At 58.9% G+C, this 17,650-nt stretch overlaps 1 protein-coding gene and 1 long non-coding RNA gene across 2 annotated transcripts; one reads left to right on the forward strand and one right to left on the reverse strand.

The window, feature by feature from the left end:
• Positions 1-2,954: 2,954 nt before the first annotated feature.
• Positions 2,955-7,095, forward strand: LOC123651596. Its single transcript, XR_006740416.1, has 3 exons — positions 2,955-2,965; positions 4,883-5,116; positions 6,824-7,095. It is a non-coding gene; the product is annotated as an uncharacterized LOC123651596 (long non-coding RNA).
• On the reverse strand, positions 6,042-16,298 carry PNPLA3 (patatin like phospholipase domain containing 3). The gene is made up of 9 exons (XM_045575092.1): positions 15,974-16,298; positions 13,630-13,862; positions 13,201-13,266; positions 12,186-12,395; positions 9,523-9,583; positions 8,264-8,455; positions 7,393-7,525; positions 6,507-6,610; positions 6,042-6,133 (listed from the first exon to the last, which is right to left on the reverse strand). The coding sequence occupies exons 1-9, from the start codon at positions 16,212-16,214 to the stop codon at positions 6,072-6,074; spliced, it is 1,302 nt and encodes a 433-aa protein (XP_045431048.1). The 5' UTR covers positions 16,215-16,298; the 3' UTR covers positions 6,042-6,071.
• Between the last annotated feature and the right edge of the window lie 1,352 nt (positions 16,299-17,650).

The following is a 17,650-nucleotide window of genomic DNA, read 5'->3' on the forward strand; positions in this document are numbered from 1 at the left end:
GTTTCTAGCTCTCTATCCCTCTCTCCACCTCTCTGTAAAAAAAGAAAAAAAAATGGCTTTCAAAGTCTCAACACTTAATTGTGATTTTTCTGATGTCCACACTTTATTTACCGTAGAAAAAATGCGTTCAGTCGCAGCATTAGTTCCTGGTAAGAACTGCATGTATTCCACAATTTTAACAACTGATCAACAATGCGAACATTGATAAGCAGTTCTCGATAATTAGTTCTCAACAATTGTTATTATTAAAGTTTAACATAAAATTAACAAAAGTAATATAAAACTTATATCCACATGGCCACCGAAAACCGTATATTCCCTTCTGTTCTCCCGCCGTTCCCTAGCTTGCCGTGCATTCTTTCCAAAAATCAGGACTTTTTTAAAACGCCGCGGGACGCGGGACAAATTGTTAAAAATCGGGACTGTCCGGCCAAAAGCGGGACGTCCGGTCACCTTAGGGTAAGGGCCGTCGTGCGTTCAGCTGCAGCAGTAAAGGTTAGGGGTCATCCAGGGTTCGTGTCCGCTCACAGCGAAGCGCAGGAGGCCTTGGGCCTCCCGGTGGCGGAACAGACCCCCCCTAAAACACGGGTCAGTAAGCGCCGCGCGTAGTGCTGAGGGCAGGGAGTGAGACGCCCCTCGTCCATCCTGTCCTGTTCCCGCGCATTCCCAGGGCCCAGGCCGCGGGCTCAGGGTGTACCTTGGTGCCACGTAGCCCTCAGGCTCAGCCACACTCGGCCACGCTGCCCACGAGAGTGGGCCCCACCCCAGGCAGAGGGTTCGCGCCCAGCGGGGCTCCCTCGGGCTGGAGACCATGCTGAGCCCCTCGGGGAGGGCTGTTGGAGGTGCCCCTTCCCAGCCGCAGCCGGACCTGCATCAGGCTCTGGGACCGGGACCTGGGAACCCGGCTGTAAAGGAGGGTCAGGGAGGCTGTGGCCACCGGGTGTGAGAGCCTCATTGAAGCAGCCGTTGTGCCCACGTGTGTCTTCACTAGTTTCAAAGGTCTCTGCAGACATGGGTCTGCTCAGCTGCTTTGCAGAACCTGGTCAGCAATCCTAGAGGAGGAGCAGGCCAGCAGGGGAGGGGAGGCAGGGTGGGGAGGGGAGGCAAGGCAGCAGGGTGAAGGAGGGGCAGGGCAGCGGGGGGAGGGGAGGAAAGGAGGAGGAGGGCTGCAGGGGGAAGGGAGGGGAGGCAGGGGGAGGGGAAGAGGAGCAGCGGGAGAGGTGGAGGGGCAGGACTGCAGGGGGAAGGGAGGGGAGGCAGGGGGAGGGGAAGAGGAGCAGGGGGAGGGGAGGAGGAGCAGGGCAGCATGGGGAGGGGAGGGCAGGAGAGGCAGGGCGGCAGTAGGAGGTGTGGGCAGGTATACAGGTGCATACAGGCAGGACAGCCTCCTAAAAAGGACGGTGTGGGGGACTAGGCCTGGGGGGAGCTGGGCCTGGCGCAGACTCCTGCGGCAGAGAAACCACGGGCTGGAGCTGGACGGAGACCGCTATAATTAGCTGCGTGACCTCAGGTAGGTCACAGCCTCTCTGCCTGCCAGTTCCCTGATGGTGGGGCTGCTAAGGACTCTCCGGGTTCTGCGGGAAATCTCTCACGCTGGGAAGTAACGGCCCATTCCATTACTTCCAAGAGCAGCTTCCTGAGGCGCCTGCAGCTCAGGCATGAGTCTCTGCCCCCCTGAGCTGTGGGCCTTGGAGCAGTGCCTCTGGTCAGTTCCCCTTAGGAAAAGGGGGAGGGAGCACGATGCACCTCAGAGCCCTGCTGTGGGGTCCAGCCGGGGAGCAGACGTGCAGCTGTGTGTGCCCGGCCCAGAGAAGGCACCACCAAGCGCCGGCTTCTCAGCCGTGAGCCGCGCTGTGCTCCTGCTTTTCACAGGGTCACATCGAACCCTCCCAGCGGGTGGCCTTGTATAGGAGAGGACATGGGGGCTCGGAGAAACACCCTCAAACCGGAGAGCCAGGCACAGGAGTCTGCTGTGGCTCCCAGTCTTAGCCTTCTGTGAGCAGTGCCCACACCGGCTGGGGCCTGCGCTAGCCAACCGCCATGATGCTCACCGTGACCCAGGAACGGAGCAGATCAGCCTGCGCTTCCTCCCTCATGGCTCTCGGGCCAGCCAGAGGGGGCCTGCATGGGGCAGGGGTCATGAGCCAAATATTTGAGAACCTATTGTATACCCGGGCGCAGGGGACACATCAAACCTCGTCTCTGACAGTGACAATAGTCACCGTTTAAGGGCTGCGACGTCCTGCAGGGCGGGACCTGTCTCCCTCTCACCCGGGATTTCCCGAATGTATTGCATCACAGGGCCTTCTGGGGTTTGAGGCTTGATGTGGCCTCCCTGCTTCACCGCATCCCCCGGTCAGTCCTCCCGGGGCAGAGGCAGGCACTGTCCCCGCCCCCCGCCCCCATCCACATGACCTGCTCGGTGGGCACGCTGTGAGCTGAAGGGAGACCTGTAAGCACTACGGACGGAAGGGGCCCCATGCCGACCTGACAGCTCAGGGCAGGCCTGCATGGCGGTCTTGCAAACTCGGAGACCTAAAGCCACTACAAAGGAAGATCTGAAATGAAACTTGAACTAAAAGCAGTGATGGTGGGCAGTCACTTCCTAGGCTGGTATCTTCCCTGACAAGGTCAATCTTTATCTTAGCTGAGCCTGTCTATCCTAGCATCTGTGATAGCACCCCCCTGAAATGTCTGGGTAACTTGTAACTTCCCTTTTTCTGGAGCCCCTGGGGCACAACCTAATGTGCAGGACAGATGCCTCAAATCCCTTCACTATCATGTTCATTGTCCTGTGCCCACCTGAGTACAGACCATCATTTTACCTTTTACCCAACCCCAGGGTCTCCCCGCTTTGCTTTCTCCTGCCTCTCCAGCCTGTCGCCGGTGAATTCCATGTAACCCGCCTCCGTCCCCTCCTCTGATAGCACTGTGCAAATACAGAGGTACCCGCCGTTCTCCGAGCGTCATCACAGTTCACTGAGGGTCTGCTTCCCAGCCTATGTCGACAGTTTGGCTCAAATAAACTCTCAGTTCTTTGCAGGTCTCAGTGGTTTTTCACGTTAACAGCACTGAAACATCCCTCCCTGCCCACCATGGCTGTCAGTGACCCTCCGCAGGCGGCACAGCTTCCAGCTGGATCGGCAAGACTGAGGGCACCTGGGGTGAGAAGTGGCCCCTTTGGGCTCTTGTTGAAGGTAGCGCACCCCAGCCTGTCCTAACTGGTCCCGTCCCCGGTGACACCTGCCAGCACCCCAGAACTGTGTGTGAAACGCCGATGGGCCAGCAGCGGCGGGAGGGCACGCAGTGTATGGGTGCACGGGTCCCGGGAGGAAATGGTCTCGGAGGCCACGAGGGAGGCGGAGCTCCTGGCTCCTGGCTTGGAAGCTGAGAACAGGGCAGCTGAGCCGGGAGCTGAGCTCTGTCCTGGGGGGTGTATCGGGGTGCAACCGAGGGGTGGCCGGGGAGAGGTGGGCACGTGGCTCCACCCTCACCTGCGCCAAGGACTCGGGAAACAAGGCCTGCTGGCTCCAAGCTCCCTCGCTCCACCCTCAGGATCAGCTTTGGGGACGGTCCAGCACCGGTATGGAGGAGCCCCTTCAGAGTATGGGGTCCCAGAGGAAGGAGAGGGGTCCCAGAGGAAGGAGAGGGGTCCAGCGTCCAGGAAGGAGCGTGGAGGCCGCCTGGCCTTGCAGGCCGCCTCGGGGGGAGACAGGGCGTTTCACAGGAGCTGGCTGTGAGGAAGAGCGGCCGCATTGTCTGGAAGGACAGTCGAGGGAGAGCACTCGAAATGCCATTTATGATGAACTTTTCTCACCGAAGACATCCATGTTCACACAGGAATGTGGACAACACATGTAAGCACAGCAGAGGCGTAGACAGTGGCACCAGGACTGCCACGGACAGTACGGGGTGTATGTCCTTCCGTCTTCCTTCTGTCTCACACTCACACCCACACTGTCCTTAAGGCACTGGGCCCCGTCTGCGCCAGGCTCTGCCACCTGTGCTACGTGAGGCTGCTGTTCCCAGGCACCAGCTAGACGGGCAGGTGCCAACCTCCCGGACCACCGGCTGGCGGCCACTGAATGGGGCTCCCCTGCATACCGCCTGCCGGGAACGCTGCCCGATGTGCCCCAGGGAGAGGGGGTTCTATCTGCCAGGCAGAGGGCCTGCCTGGAGGGTGTGTTCACCCGCAGGTGAGACCCTGGCAGAGCTGGGGCTGGGGCTGGGGCTGGGAGGTTCTGCTTTCTTAAGGGGCCATCTCTAAGGGGCACAGCACTTCTGTCTTAGAGCTCATTCTACAAAGTGGAGAAACGTGCTCATGGTAAGAGCACTTTTTTTTTTAAGTGTAAAGGAAACAGGTGTCATGTGATTTTATCAGTCACTGAACATACTTAGCTCCTGATGACGGTCACAAAGCTCACGCACGTACCCGTCTGCAAGAACGCACGGGTTCCTGTGAAATCTGTCAGTGTGTCCTAGGCGGGGCGTGAGGGGGGCGACAGGAGTCCAGGGGGGTGGCAGCGTGGCCTCCCGCTCCACCAGCTGGGCAAGGGGCAGGCTTTGTTCTGCACCGGGGGCAGGGAGAGGGGGAGAGTCCTCCACTCAGCAGCCCCTGCCTCTCTGAGGGGTGCGCCCTCGCCTGGAGACACAGGAGCCAGCGGGGAGTCCCAGGGGTTGGGGGGGGGGGTCCCTGTGTTGGGCAATGACCCTGTGTCATCACAAGTCACCCCTGCTCCTCGTTCTCGGCTCATCACAGCTGGAGAGAAGGGGCGCAGCCAGCACCAGCCCCTGGAGCGCCGCCCTGAGGGAGGGTGTGCCTGTGAGGAGTCCTGTCTGGACCGGCTGGCTCTCTGCTCGCTCCTGACAAAGTAGGGGCGAGGCTCCGGATACTCACAAAGTAGGGGAGAGGTGCCACCGTCCGTCCCAACGCCCGGGGCTGGCCTCAGCCTGATCCTCTTTGTAACACTTGCCTGTGCAAGAGCCGCAGACACCCACGTTTCCCCAGGAGGGTAGTGCCATGTGCCTGCCAGCAAGTTACCCCTGGGAGGAGGGGGCTGTCTGTGCCCGCTTCTCATTAAGGCAGGGGTGAGGGGGGCGGGGGAGCAAGCCAGAGGTGGGGTGTCTGTGTGTGTGTGTGTGTGAAGCCAAGCTGAGGGTGCCAGCGGACGGGGCCAAGCTGCGGAGTCTGGCTCCTGCGCGGGACCCGGGCACTGTCTGTGCTCGGGACCTTTAACAAGGCTTTGCTGTGACAGCTTCCCGATCCCCTGGATACGCGGCTCAGCAGACAGGGAGCCTCCCTTGTGTCTCACACATCTCGGTGACACTTAGGCTGCGTCAGAAAGGTGTTCTACAAGGTAAACAAGTCACTACCGTCTTCTGTGGGCCCTGACCTCGTGCCCTCCGAGGACACAGCCCTGCTGCCTCGGTGCTGGGCCAGTGTACCGACCGGGCCCGCCAGCCTGAGGCCCTCCCGCCACCGGGACACCGCCCACTGGCTCCACAGCAGACAGAGCCACACAGAGCAGCTCCCCGGGTAGGGCAGGGTCCCCTCCCCCCCCAACGCCCTCCGCAGCCCCCGCCGCCTCCTTCTGACCGGCTGCCCCTCCCTCGGGATGTGGCGGCTCCAGGGCTGCAGCGGGCACCTCCTTTGGGCCCTGGAGCCTCTGGACGCCTCTCAATCCCACGCTGTACTGAGACCAGACTCCGGTCCGGGCCTGGCCGGGCTGGCTGCCCTCTCGCTGGCGAGCCTGCCGCCACTCAGGCCCAAGGTCACAAGGTCACGTGTTCATTCCCAGTGCAAACCGGACCCTACCACCCCCCACTTTAAACCCCTGACATCTGCCGATCATAGTAACAACGGAGTCCCCACCTTCCAAGCGCCCACCCCCGCCCAGTGCTGTGCCAGGGGTCCCCAGAGCCTCCAGAAACCCCGAGAAGCGGTACGAGGACACCGCTGAGCAGATGAGAAAGCCAAGACCCACGATGGTCAGGACGAGGTGCAGCCCTCGGAACCAGAGCAAGGCCGTCCTCACTGGGCACCGGGGTGCGGGCCTCAGAGAGCAGCCGCGTCACCAGGCCGTGCTTCCGCCTGGACTTGGGGGTTCCACCACCAGCCGAGGATTCTGCGAGCCTGAGGTCAGAGAGGAGTCCGTGTTAACATGACAGCCTCCTAGGCCCCCAGAAGCCCTGCCTGGCACTCCTGCGTGCCTCGCCCACCCCGTGCTGCGGGCACCGAGCTACTTCCCGAGGCAAAGCAACGTTCCTGACCCTCTGCCCGCTCAGCTCCCCGTCAAATCTGGGGCCAAATCTGTGCCAGCGGGCATGGCGAGCGTTCAGCACCGGCACCGGGACCCCTGGCTTCCTGGCTGCCTCACACCGGACCGCCCCCCCCTCCACTGAAAGATACGCCCCTCGTCACCCACTGGGTGCTCCACCCTGGTTCTAGAATGGTCCACAAGGCCTGGTCGGATGACGGGGCCCCTCGGACCACACACATCCTTTACCTGAGCGTGGGAGCAGATGCGTCACCAGCCGAGAGCACACCTGGGCGGTCATGGACTGCAGCCACTGCACATCGTCAGGAATGTGGGGGAGCCACAGCACCAGTCTGCGGGGAGAAACGCAGACACAGACACGCGCGTGCACACGCACACACATGCACCCATAAAGGCACACGCACCCACACGCCCGTGTCAGCAGGAAGACAAGTCAAAATTCAGAGAACCAAACAAAAGCTGGTCAAAAGGCAGGGAGCATGCCAGACTGCCGGCCGGGCTACCTTCTACTTCCCATCTAATAGCTCCCCATGTGGTGCACTTAGGCCGCTGTGTGTGTGTGTGTATGTGTGTGTGTGTGTGTGTGTGTGTGTGTGTGAGTGTGTGTGTTCATCCTTCCTCTGACAGTGTGGAAGGGATGAGGGAGACTGAAAACTGAGAAATATCAATGCACCAGGAATCCCACAACCGAAGTATGTGCCCTGGCTTAACTGGACTCGAACCCTGGGCCCTTTACTCTAACCACTGAGCAAAGTGGCCAGGAGCCAAAGTGAGGCCCCTTTGGATTCAGGAAAGCTCGGGGTTAACATGGGGATTCAAGGAGAAACCTGGTTTTCCCAGATTCAAGATGCCTGAAGCGGGGGTGCAGGCACCACCCACTCCTCAGGCGGTGTGGGAACCAGGGGCTCCTTCGCTGGGGCGGGAGGGACCAGGAAAGGTCCCCCGGGCGGGACAGCGGAGCTGGAGGAGGAAGGGCGGGCTGGACTGTGAAGATGGACAGGAGGACATGCTGGCTTAACTTGCTAAGAGGAAGGGAGACGCCGGAGTCCTCCAGAGAAGGCTGAGCAAACACACGCCCAGGATCAGCGCAGACAGCGCCGCCCACTGCGCTCACCTCTGCACCACCGCCACCGCGGACTCCACGGGCAGCGTCCAGGGCAGCATCACGTACGACATGACCTTCACGGGCAGGAGGCTGCAGAGCTTGCTCAGGCAGCCCCCGCGGGGTTTCAGCGCCTCACTCAGCCCTGGAAGAGACCATTGGGGGAGGGGTTCCACCAGGTGACCGCCCCCAGAGGCTGCTGGGATGTCGGTGAAAGGCACTCCCTGCTGCCAGGGAAGCAGGAGCTGGCGCCTGGGGCAGCCCGGGCCTCTCCCTGGAGGAGACAGGACCCCGCCTGCCCGCCCGCCTATGGCTTCCCCAGCACCCATCTTCTGCCTGAGCCCTGGCTTCCGGTTCCCCTTCGTCAAGGCCTCAGGCGCCTCACAATTAGCCGCCTGGGCATCAGCGTCGTGTTTATCTTGGGATTTCTCCCAACGCCCAGTGGGTCTGGTTTGTGCCCTCCTGGGTCCACCTGGTGTCTGACCACATGACCAGTGCACCAGCATCGTTCAAGGACAAGTTCAAAGCTGTGGGTTTGGGAGGGGGAGGCAGACAGGCCCCTCCAGAAAGGAGGCTTGGCGATGGGGCACAGGCAGAGGATGGTGTTCTGAGAGAAGGGGCCCACCCTCGGGCCCCCCAAATCCGGTGTGCCCGGACCCCAGGCTCTGGCAGCATGCCGGCTTCACTCAGAACGGGCTCAGCGGCGTGTGGTGTTCCTGGCCATGCACACGTGGGAGGGGGGACTGGTGGGGAGATGGTGCCAGGAGGGGGCCTCCCCTCCTCCCCATGGCAGCATCACCCTCCCCCCAACCCAACCCCAACCCCTACCCCGGGGAGCAGCCCTTCAGTCTCAGCAGCGCCCCCTCCCGCCCGGAGGCGTCACCTGCGATGAGCTGGGGCGGCAGGGTCTCCAGGAGGCTCTCGTCCCAGGGCAGCAGCTTGGCCACCTCAGGGCTCCTCTGCCAGGCAGCCGCCCCGGGGGAGGCCTCGGGGCCCGTGGTTTCCCAGGAGAACGGGAGGAACTCGGGCGCTCCGGAGGGCACCCCCAGGCTCGGAGGGGGCCTGTCACAGATGCCTACACAGGGCACAGAGACAGGGTCATTACTCACACACCCATCCACTGTGCCAGGGAGACCAGCAGCCACCGGACACGGCCGCCTGGGACCCGCTCAGGAGCAGCGGGATGGACGAGGGCAAAGGGCTTCCCAGAGGCGGCGGCGTGGGCTCTGCAGCCCAGCGAAGGGAGCCCAGCTCCTGGCTCCCTCTCCCCGTCGCCATGTGGCTGCACTGTCCCTGTGGGCGGGAGGGAGAGGACGGCAGCTCATTGGTACTAACGGGGTGGCACTGCCCGTTACGCCTGCATCCCCAGCCGGACTAGGAGCTCCCAGCCAGGCCCTGCAGCAGCCATTCTACTGCTTTTATCAGCGTCTCCCTTTCAGCCGAGGCAGGGAGCACAGAAAGGTTCAGAGACGCATCCACAGCCACACAGCCCGTCTGTGGCAGAGCGGGATTTGAACCCGGGCCTGACACCAGTCATGGTCCTCTCCCGCCACCCGATCCTGAAAGCGGTATTAGGCTCGGGATAGGCATGGGATGGGGGAGGAGGGGGGCTGCCCCGGGAGTTGGGGTGCAGTAGCTGACACCACAGGGGCTCCCAGCTCCCTCGTACTTGGCACACAGGGTGCAGCGCTCTGGGCTGGGGGCAGTAGCTTCAGGGGCCCCGGCTGCCCTGGCTCACCTGTTGCTGCCATCCTCAGGTCACAGACAGGGGCTGCCCCTGACGGCCCTCGGTGCTCCCAGATTACCCCCCATTTATGCTTCTCGACATCTGTCCCAGGGCCTCCCTTAGACACGCTGCTCGCCCTCTGGGACAGCACTTGCCCAGGGTACAGATGTGTTCCCAGAGGGCCTCACCTCTCCCCCACCCCCGGGACCAGCTGCCTGAGGACCTGCTGACATATTCGAGCCCAAACCCAGCACCGAGTGTGCAAATCGAGAATCACCTAGATATACTGGACCCCCAACTCCCCCCCATACAGATGTGGAAGCGGCCAGGGAGGGGGGTGGCCTCCCCAAAGCCTTCTCACTGCTATCCCTGGGGTTCAAATCCCAGCTCTGCCCCCCTCCCCAGCCCATACGTACCGTTTTCTTCCAAGAACCTCACCGCGTCTAAATACCCTCGAAGGAATAACTCTCCAAGCGTCTGTAAGCAGAGCAAACGAGTGATTCTGGGCCGTGTGACCAAGCCTCACTCACTTAAACCGAAGACCCCTTCAAACTCTGAGCGGCCTACATGGGCCAGGCATGGCCTCTATGTGTCTGAATGGTTTGGGCTGTTTTTACAGGAGTTGATTTCTACTTTCATAACACTGTGACCTGAGAAGATGCTTGATAGGATTCCAGTATTCTTGAACATGTAGAAACCTGTTTTGTACACTTACATGTGCTCTATCTTTGAGAATGAGCCATGTGCACTTGAGAAGAATGTATATACTGCAGCTTTGGGGTGAAATCTCATATGATAAAAGCCTAATATGCTAAGAGTCCCGTTATCCAGTTGGCTGTTTAACCAGTCAAAGCATAATATGCTAATGATAGGCTAAGGCTGCTTAACCATTCACTATGATGTGCACTAACCACCAGGGGCAGACGCTCTGACCGGTAGGTTAGCTTGCTGCTGGGGTCCAGCCAATTAGAGCCCTCCTGCAGGCACTCCTCAGCTGGCCAACCTCCGGCATCTCTCCCCAGCCCTGATCATGCACCAGTGGGGTCCCTTGGCCTGGCCTGCACCCTCTTGCAATCCGGACCCTTTGGGGGATGTTGGAGAACCGGTTTCAGCCTGATCCCGTAGGCCAGGACAAGGGACCCCAACTGGTGCAAGAATTCATGCACTGGGCCTCTAGTGTTCTATAAATGTCAATTAAATCCATCTGATCCAGTGTGTGCTTTGGAGTCACTGGTTTCTTCTTAATTTTTTTGTCTGGATGATCTATCCAGTGAAGTCAGCAGGGTGTTAAAGTCCTCTACTGTAACTGTACTGTTGTCGATCTCTCCCTTAAAGTCCTTTAGAAGCTTTTTTAAAAATATATTTAGGTGCTCCTATATTGGGTGCATATATAATATGTTTACCAGGGTTATATTCTCTTATTGGATTGATCCCTTAGTATTATGGCATGACCTTTGTTGTCTCTTATAATGGCTTACATTTTGAAATCTATTTTGTCAGATATGAGTATTGTCACCCTAGCTTTATGTTGGTTTGATTTTTTTACATTTGCATGGAAAATTTTTCCCAAACCTTCACTCTCATCTTATGTGAGTCTTTCGTTCTGAGGTGGGTCTCTTGTAGACAGCATATAGTTGGGTCATCTTTTGTATCCATTCTGCTACCCTACACCTTTTGATTGGAGCATTTAATCCATTTACATTTAAAGTTATTATTGATAGGTACTTATTTATTGCCACTTTAATCCTTTATGCCTAGGTTTCTCTATTTCTTCTCATTACTGCAGACCCTTTAGCATTTTTTGCAATGCTGGCTTGGTAGTGATAAACTGTTTTAGGCTTTTTTTTTTTTTTTTTTTTTTAAATCTGGGAAGCTGTTTATTTCATCATCTATTTTGAATCATAGCCTTGCTGGATATAGTAATCTTGGCTTCAGACCCTTGCTTTTCTTTACCTTCAATACTTCTGTCATTTCCTTCTGGCCTGTAGTTTCTGATGAGGAATCAGTTGACAGCCTTATGGGAGCTACTTTGTAAATTGCTTTACTCTTGCTGCCTTTAAGATTCTTTCTCTTTAATTTTTGGCATTTTAATTAGAATGTGTCTGGGCCAGGGCATTGTTGGGTTCTTGCTTGGGACTTTCTGTGCCTGCTAAGCTTGTGGGACTTTTTCCTTCATCAGGTTAGGTAAGTTTTCTGCCATTATTTCTTCAAACACGTCTTATATCCCCTTCTCACTTTCTTCCCCTTCTGGTATAACTATTGTGCGAACATTGTTATGTTTCATGATGCTCCACAGCTCCCTTAAACTATCCTCTTATTTTTTAATTGTTTTTTTCTTTTTGGTTCTCTGAGTGATTTTTTTCTACACTGTCTTCAGATTCACTGATCTCATTGTCAGCTTCCCCTAATATGCTGTGTATTCCTTCCAATGTGTTCTTTTTTTTTTTTTAATATTTTTTATTGATTTTTTACAGAGAGGAAGGGAGAGAGATAGAGAGCTAGAAATGTTGATGAGAGAGAAACATCGACCAGCTGCCTCTTGCACACCCCCTACCGGGGATGTGCCCGCAACCAAGGTACATGCCCTTGACCGGAATCGAACCCGGGACCTTTCAGTCCGCAGACGGATGCTCTACCACTGAGCCAAACCAGTTTCGGCCCAATGTGTTCTTTATTAGTGCTATGTCAATCTTTATTTCTGACTGTTCTTTTTCATATTTACTATATCTTCTCTCATGCTATTGAGCATCTTAACCATCATTATTCTGAACTCTATATATCAAATGAATTTCTTATCTTCATTTCATTTATCTCTGCTATTGGAGAATTCTCTTGTTCTTTCACCGGGGGTTGTTTTTTTCTCTCTCCATTTTGGGTACCTGTTTGAGTTTGTGACTGTGTATTAGGTAGATCTGCTGCACCTCAGGCAGCACAGTTTAAATGTCGCCAGATGATTCCCATAATCAGAGTCCGGCACCTAGTCACTGAGGGGTCTGCTTCAGTTTGTCTGTGTAGCGAACCACACTAGTGGGTCCCCAGGCAAACTGGAGCACAGAGCTGAACAAACAGTCCCACTCACCTTGATATCCGGGGGGAACACTACTTGGCTTAACAGGTGGACGTTCTCTAAGCAGAAGCGGAGGCTGAACTTGGACACGTCCATATACAGGAAGTTCGTGGACTTGACCTTAGGACAGATGTCACACTCCCCAAGGAACGGGGACACAGTGATGGTCGCTTTGTCATCAACGCAGGGTATACTGTCAGTAAACCCTCCATCCACGTACCGCTTGTGAGGGAGAGAGGAAACACATCCTGTCAGAGGCTCTGGGCAGGAGTTTCCCTGGTGCTCAGATTATGGGCAGAGGCTTCTCAGAACCACAGCTGACCCAGGGGAGGACTGGAATTAGGGAGCCTCTTTCAACACTTTCGGCTGGGCAGGCAGGTTGGGTACAAGCTGGGCAGTCTGCACCAGTCAAACCAATGCCAGGAACCCTACCAATGTGACATCCTCAACTGTCCACAGACAGGACAGATGTCCCGGGTGGGGACCAATCAGCTCCAGTGGATAATGGCTGCCCTAGAGGGAGCTGCCCCTGCTGCCACACAGCCCCACACACAGGCCCGAGCCTGCAGAGCACACACTCTGCTTTGACTATGCCCTTGCAGGGCTCACAAGCAGCCGTGTGTGTCTACACAGTTGATGGAATTCAGCCACGGCTCTGTCGGCAACTCTGCCCCAAGCCCCAGGCTAACAGGACAGTCAGTCCCAGAGAGGATGGAGAACTTCCATCCTGAGAATGAAGCTCTCCTGAAGGGAGTTGCTGAGTCTTAAGTGTCTTATTCTTTAACTAGGCCACGGGGCACCTGTCCTCAGTGCTCCAGTGAAGATGACATGAACCAGTTCACCTTTCCGAAAGCCAGGTAATGGATTCTTGGTGAGCTTAGTTGGGCTGGGGGTGGGCAGGGTGGAGACGGGGCAGCTGTGGAATCACTGTCTCAAAGCTGAGAGACAGAAGACCCTGTGTCTGGATGCCAGAGCCCAGCATTGTGCAGGCAGGAGCCATGCAAACACAGTATAAAAATAGACTTACCACGCCTCTGAAGGAAGGAGGGATTAAGCCACAGAAGTAAGGGATGAAGGAGGAGCAGATCAAGGCCTGTGCAGATAAAAGGAAGAGAAACCACAGGCAAAGTGGTAAGCCTTTCCTTCACCTTGGCCTCCCTGAGCCTTCTCTCTATGCATTAGAAGAGCAGCTAGTCTGAAAGTGCTCTTTGCACACAGTAGGCACTTTATTTAATGGGTTGAGTGAACAATGAACCAACCTACACAAGTTATTTCAGCCCCAAGTACATGTCCCTGGTGCCCACAAGGGTTTCCCACGGAGGCACAGCGTGTGCGTCCCGGCCAGCCAGGTGCTTGTGTCGGTAAGAAACAGGCAGGTGGCCTGTGCCAGCCTCTCCGTGTGACACCCCAACATGAAACAGCTGTCACGTGCCAGCACCCCGACGGCCCCACTTACGTCCACAACTTCGTCTTTGGACCGGAAGTCGGACACCAGCACGTTCTCCCAGTCGGACACGCGGGTGAGCGAGATGCACATTCTGCCCGAGATGAGCGTGTGCACGTCGGCCGGCAGGTGCCTGTGCAGGGTCTCGCGGAGGAAGCGGACCATGCTGAAGGACGGGTGCAGGACGCCCAGGGCCCGGCTCCTGACCGAGCGGACGAGGTCTGCGAGGACCTGCAGAGTGAGGTCTGTGGGGGGGACAAGCACACAAAGGATGGAGAGGGACCCAGGAGCCGGGCGGAGGGAGCTGTGTTCTCACGTGGGGGTCGTCCAGATTGAGATGTATTGAGAGGATCTCAGGCTTGATAAAAAATATCTCAAAACACTGTGTCCTCACTAAACGGGAGAAGGAGACCATTTGATTATATTGGGAGGAATACAAGAAACTTCACTGTGTCTTTACTTTTTGCATCCTGTTTCTAGGAAATGTGAAATGACAGCGCCCTCCCGGCCTGGCCTGGAGAACCAGCCTCGGGGCCCAGGTGCCCTCTCCTCACTCCATCCCCACAGGCCAGAGCCAGAGCCAGGGGGGCCTCAGTGCCAGGCGTCAGCAGGAAGGCCTGACGCTCCAGCGGGCAGAGAACACCAGGCTGGCACCAGGGCGGGAAGCCTGCCTCCCCCTCCCAACTGCCTCCCCCTCCCACCTGCCTACACCTCCCACCACCTTCCCCCTCCCACCTGCCTCCAGCACTCACCTGCCTCCCCCTCCCTCCTGCCTCCCCCTCCCACCTGCCTTCTCCTCCCTCCTTCCTCCACCTCCCACCACCTTCCCCCTCCCACCTGCCTCCAGCACTCACCTGCCTCCCCCTCCCTCCTGCCTCCCCCTCCCACCTGCCTTCCCCTCCCTCCTTCCTCCACCTCCCACCACCTTCCCCCTCCCACCTGCCTCCAGCTCTCAGCAGCCTCGGGAAGTCACCTCACTGCCTCTCAGTCTGAGACTGCGTTTTCAATGTGGCGCAGTGTCTCTCTACCTGCATGGCCTGAGTCCAGGCGGAAGAGGGCACATGTGCGCCCAGCGGGCGGGGCTGCCAGGCTCGCCTGCCAGCCAGCCTGGGTAGGATGCGCTCTCAGCAGCTCTGCCCGTCGCAGCCCCTGGGAGAGGCTCCTTGGAGTCCGCCATGAGGCAGGAGGTCAAAGCAAGAGCCTGGGGAACAGCCTCTGCCCAACCTCCAGACCCACATTCCAGGGACCTGTGGTCCTGCCTCCCTCCCCCTGTGCTGCGGGCACAGCCCCAGGCTCGGCCTGTCCTGCCTCTCCCGAACCCAGCACTGCTCTGTGCTTCAGTCCTGGGGTCACTGCTCCAGTTAAACGTTCAACCACCGCTGGCCACAGGTCACCTTGGGGTACAAGGACTGGCGTTAGCACGGCTATAGCCCGGGAGGGGGGACTGGCCGTCCTGCAGGTCATCTCCCTGCCCTTTGCTCCTCTCCCCTGCAAGAAGGCAGCCAGGGCGCCTAAGCCACCTCCCACTCAGCCCAGGGTCCCACCAATGGCAGGGCTGCCTCCCGGCAGGGTTTCCTGGTCCCTGAGCAGAGGCCGCCCTGGGGCTGTGTCCCACCCAGCAGCCCCTGGCTGCAGCCAGGAGTGAGCCCCTAGGAGCCCAGGCGCATGATCTTCCTTCTGGGACCTTTGGGTGCCAGCAGCTCCACACTACCCCTTGCTCCCAGCTCTACCCCTGACTGGGAGCCCCAAGCCCAGTCCTTTAGGTACAAGCCCACATCCCTCCCCCGCCCCGCCCCGGCTTCCACATGCACAGACGTTAATTCTGACAAAACTCAAAGGGCACTGAGTGGGGTGAGCATGGTGTGGGGAGGTCCAGGGGCCCCGCCAGCCCCTAGGAAGGGCCTGGATCACTGGGAAGGAGAGGAGATAACTTTCAAACCCTCCTTCACCCCCCCCCCCACGCCAAACCTGCTGGTCTGCAAAGAGCTGCCAGTTGCCTGAGACCCATCCGACGCCCCCCACTCCCCAGGGCGGGCGCACAAAAGGCGCGGGAGGAGGGGAAGGGATGGTGGTGGCGTCTCCAGTCCCTTCAGTCCCAAACAAAAGCAGGTGCCCGCCGTGGGCACGGGCCGCAGCCCACATCTGGTTGGTAAGACCCAGAGCCAATGGACCCTCCCGTGGGCACTCAGCTCAGGGAGACCCAACAGAGACGGCGCGCACCACCGGGACCAGCTCCACCCTCCGCCTCCCGGGTCGCATTCCCTGCAAGACCCAGCTCAGGCCGGGGAACAGGGGAGAGGAGGGCATCTGCCTGGGGGCGCCCCTCCGGGCAGGGAGCCCCGCAGCCCGGACGTACCCAAGGGGATGCGGGCCAGGAAGGTGATGCAGTGCAGCGCCCCGGCCGAGCTCCCGAAGAACATGCGCGCGTCGCGGAGCAGGTGCGGGGCGCGCTCGCTCAGGCAGCGGGTGGCCCCGAGGTGGTAGAAGCCCAGGAAGCCGCAGCCCGCGAAGGACAGGCTCCAGCCGCGCCCGGACTCGCCCATGGCGGCGGCGGGCCGGGGCCCGGGGCGCGGGGTCTGAGGTGCACGGCCCGCCATCCACTCGGTCTCTAACCACACTGACTCCCGCCCCGCGCGGCAGCCCAGGTGCTCCCCGCGTGACGTCAGCGCGCCTGGCCCCGCCCCTCGGGCTAAGGGAAGGAGCCGGCGGCGGACAGGTGGTCCTACCCGTCAGTCATTGCACTCCTGGGCTGGGAGGATTTGGGGGCGGGGCTTAGGAGGGGCCGACCGGCTGAGGGGCGGGGCCTGGGAGGGGCAGGCGGGCGGAGGGGCGGGGCCTGGGAGGGGCAGGCGGGCTGAGGGGCGGAGCCTAGAAAGGACAGACGGGCCGAGGGGCGGGGCCTGGGAGGGGCCGACCTGCGCCTGACGGAGGGTGGGGCGTTTTCCCTGCTCCAAATGACAGGGATGGGCTGGAAAGAGACAGCGCCCCCTGCAGCTCCTCTTCATCCTGAGGTCAGGGAGGAGCAGCAGCTGCCCGCTGAGGTCTTTTTTTTTTTTTTTTTTTTTAATTTTTTACAGAGAGGAAGAGAGGGATTGAGAACCGGAAACATCGATGCCAGAGAAACATGGATCAGCTGTCTCCTGCACAGCCCCCACCGGGGATGTGCCCGCAACGATGGTACATGTCCTTGACTGGAATCAAACCCGGGACCCTCCAGTCCGCAGGCCGACGCTCTATCCACTGAGCCAAACTGGTTCCAGCTCCCGCCGAGGTCTTTACTATCTTCCCTCTGCCCTGGTTTCCTGCAGGTCTGTGTAATGGCTCAACGCATGGTAAGCGGTGCAGATTCTCATGTAAGGACAGTGAGCAAGTTGCCATTTCACTTTCACTTTTAAGTTAGGCAGGGACGGGTTGACCGAACTGTGGCATCCCGAAGCTTGCAGGACCTGGGTTTCCCCAAGGGGGCCCACTCAGAATCACAATGAAGCGAAAGTGGTGACTTCCCGCACAACCAACGAGACTCCGGCCTTCTCCGCGGGCAGCAGGCGGGTGTGTGAACCGGGCTTGGGTCCCTGGATGGGACGGTGCATGCAGCCAGGGCCGCTCAGACTGTGCTGGCTCAGCGGTCCCTCAAATGGGGCAGGCACCCTCCACCCAGTAACCAAACCCCACCCCTGTGGGGGCCCGGCTTCTCTGCCCCCTGCCAGGTGTCTTGTTCTGTCACCGTCCCTCGTCAGTGCCCCAGGCCGGCTTCTGGCCCTTCCACACACCTTGCCCAACCTTTCCGGCCCCAGGGGCAGCCCTGTGCCAGCCTCGCCTCAGCTCACCCTGCAGGCCCCTCCTCAGCCCAGCTCCTGCCCTGGCAGGAATTCACACAGTGTACAGGACAGCCTTTTTTAAAGGCACAGTCCAGGGGCCTAATGCATTCACAAGGCTGTGCACTCACGGCCATTGCGAATTTGCACATTGGTTTTATCTCACAGGACAGAAACTCTCCCCCATGAAGCCCTAAGCCCCCTCCCGCCTGCCCAGC

Source organism: Pipistrellus kuhlii, unplaced genomic scaffold, assembly GCF_014108245.1.
Source record: "Pipistrellus kuhlii isolate mPipKuh1 unplaced genomic scaffold, mPipKuh1.p scaffold_m20_p_64, whole genome shotgun sequence".
NCBI classification, from domain to species: domain Eukaryota; kingdom Metazoa; phylum Chordata; class Mammalia; order Chiroptera; family Vespertilionidae; genus Pipistrellus; species Pipistrellus kuhlii.

Coding starts and splice junctions, on each gene's coding strand:
- PNPLA3 (XM_045575092.1), bottom strand. CDS start 16,214: ATGGCGGGCCGTGCACCTCAGACCCCGCGCCCCGGGCCCCGGCCCGCC. Junction 9,584..12,185: donor TGTTCCCCCCGGATATCAAG/GTGAGTGGGACT, acceptor CTCTGCTTACAG/ACGCTTGGAGAGTTATTCCT. Junction 8,456..9,522: donor GAGGTTCTTGGAAGAAAACG/GTACGTATGGGC, acceptor TGCCCTGTGTAG/GCATCTGTGACAGGCCCCCT.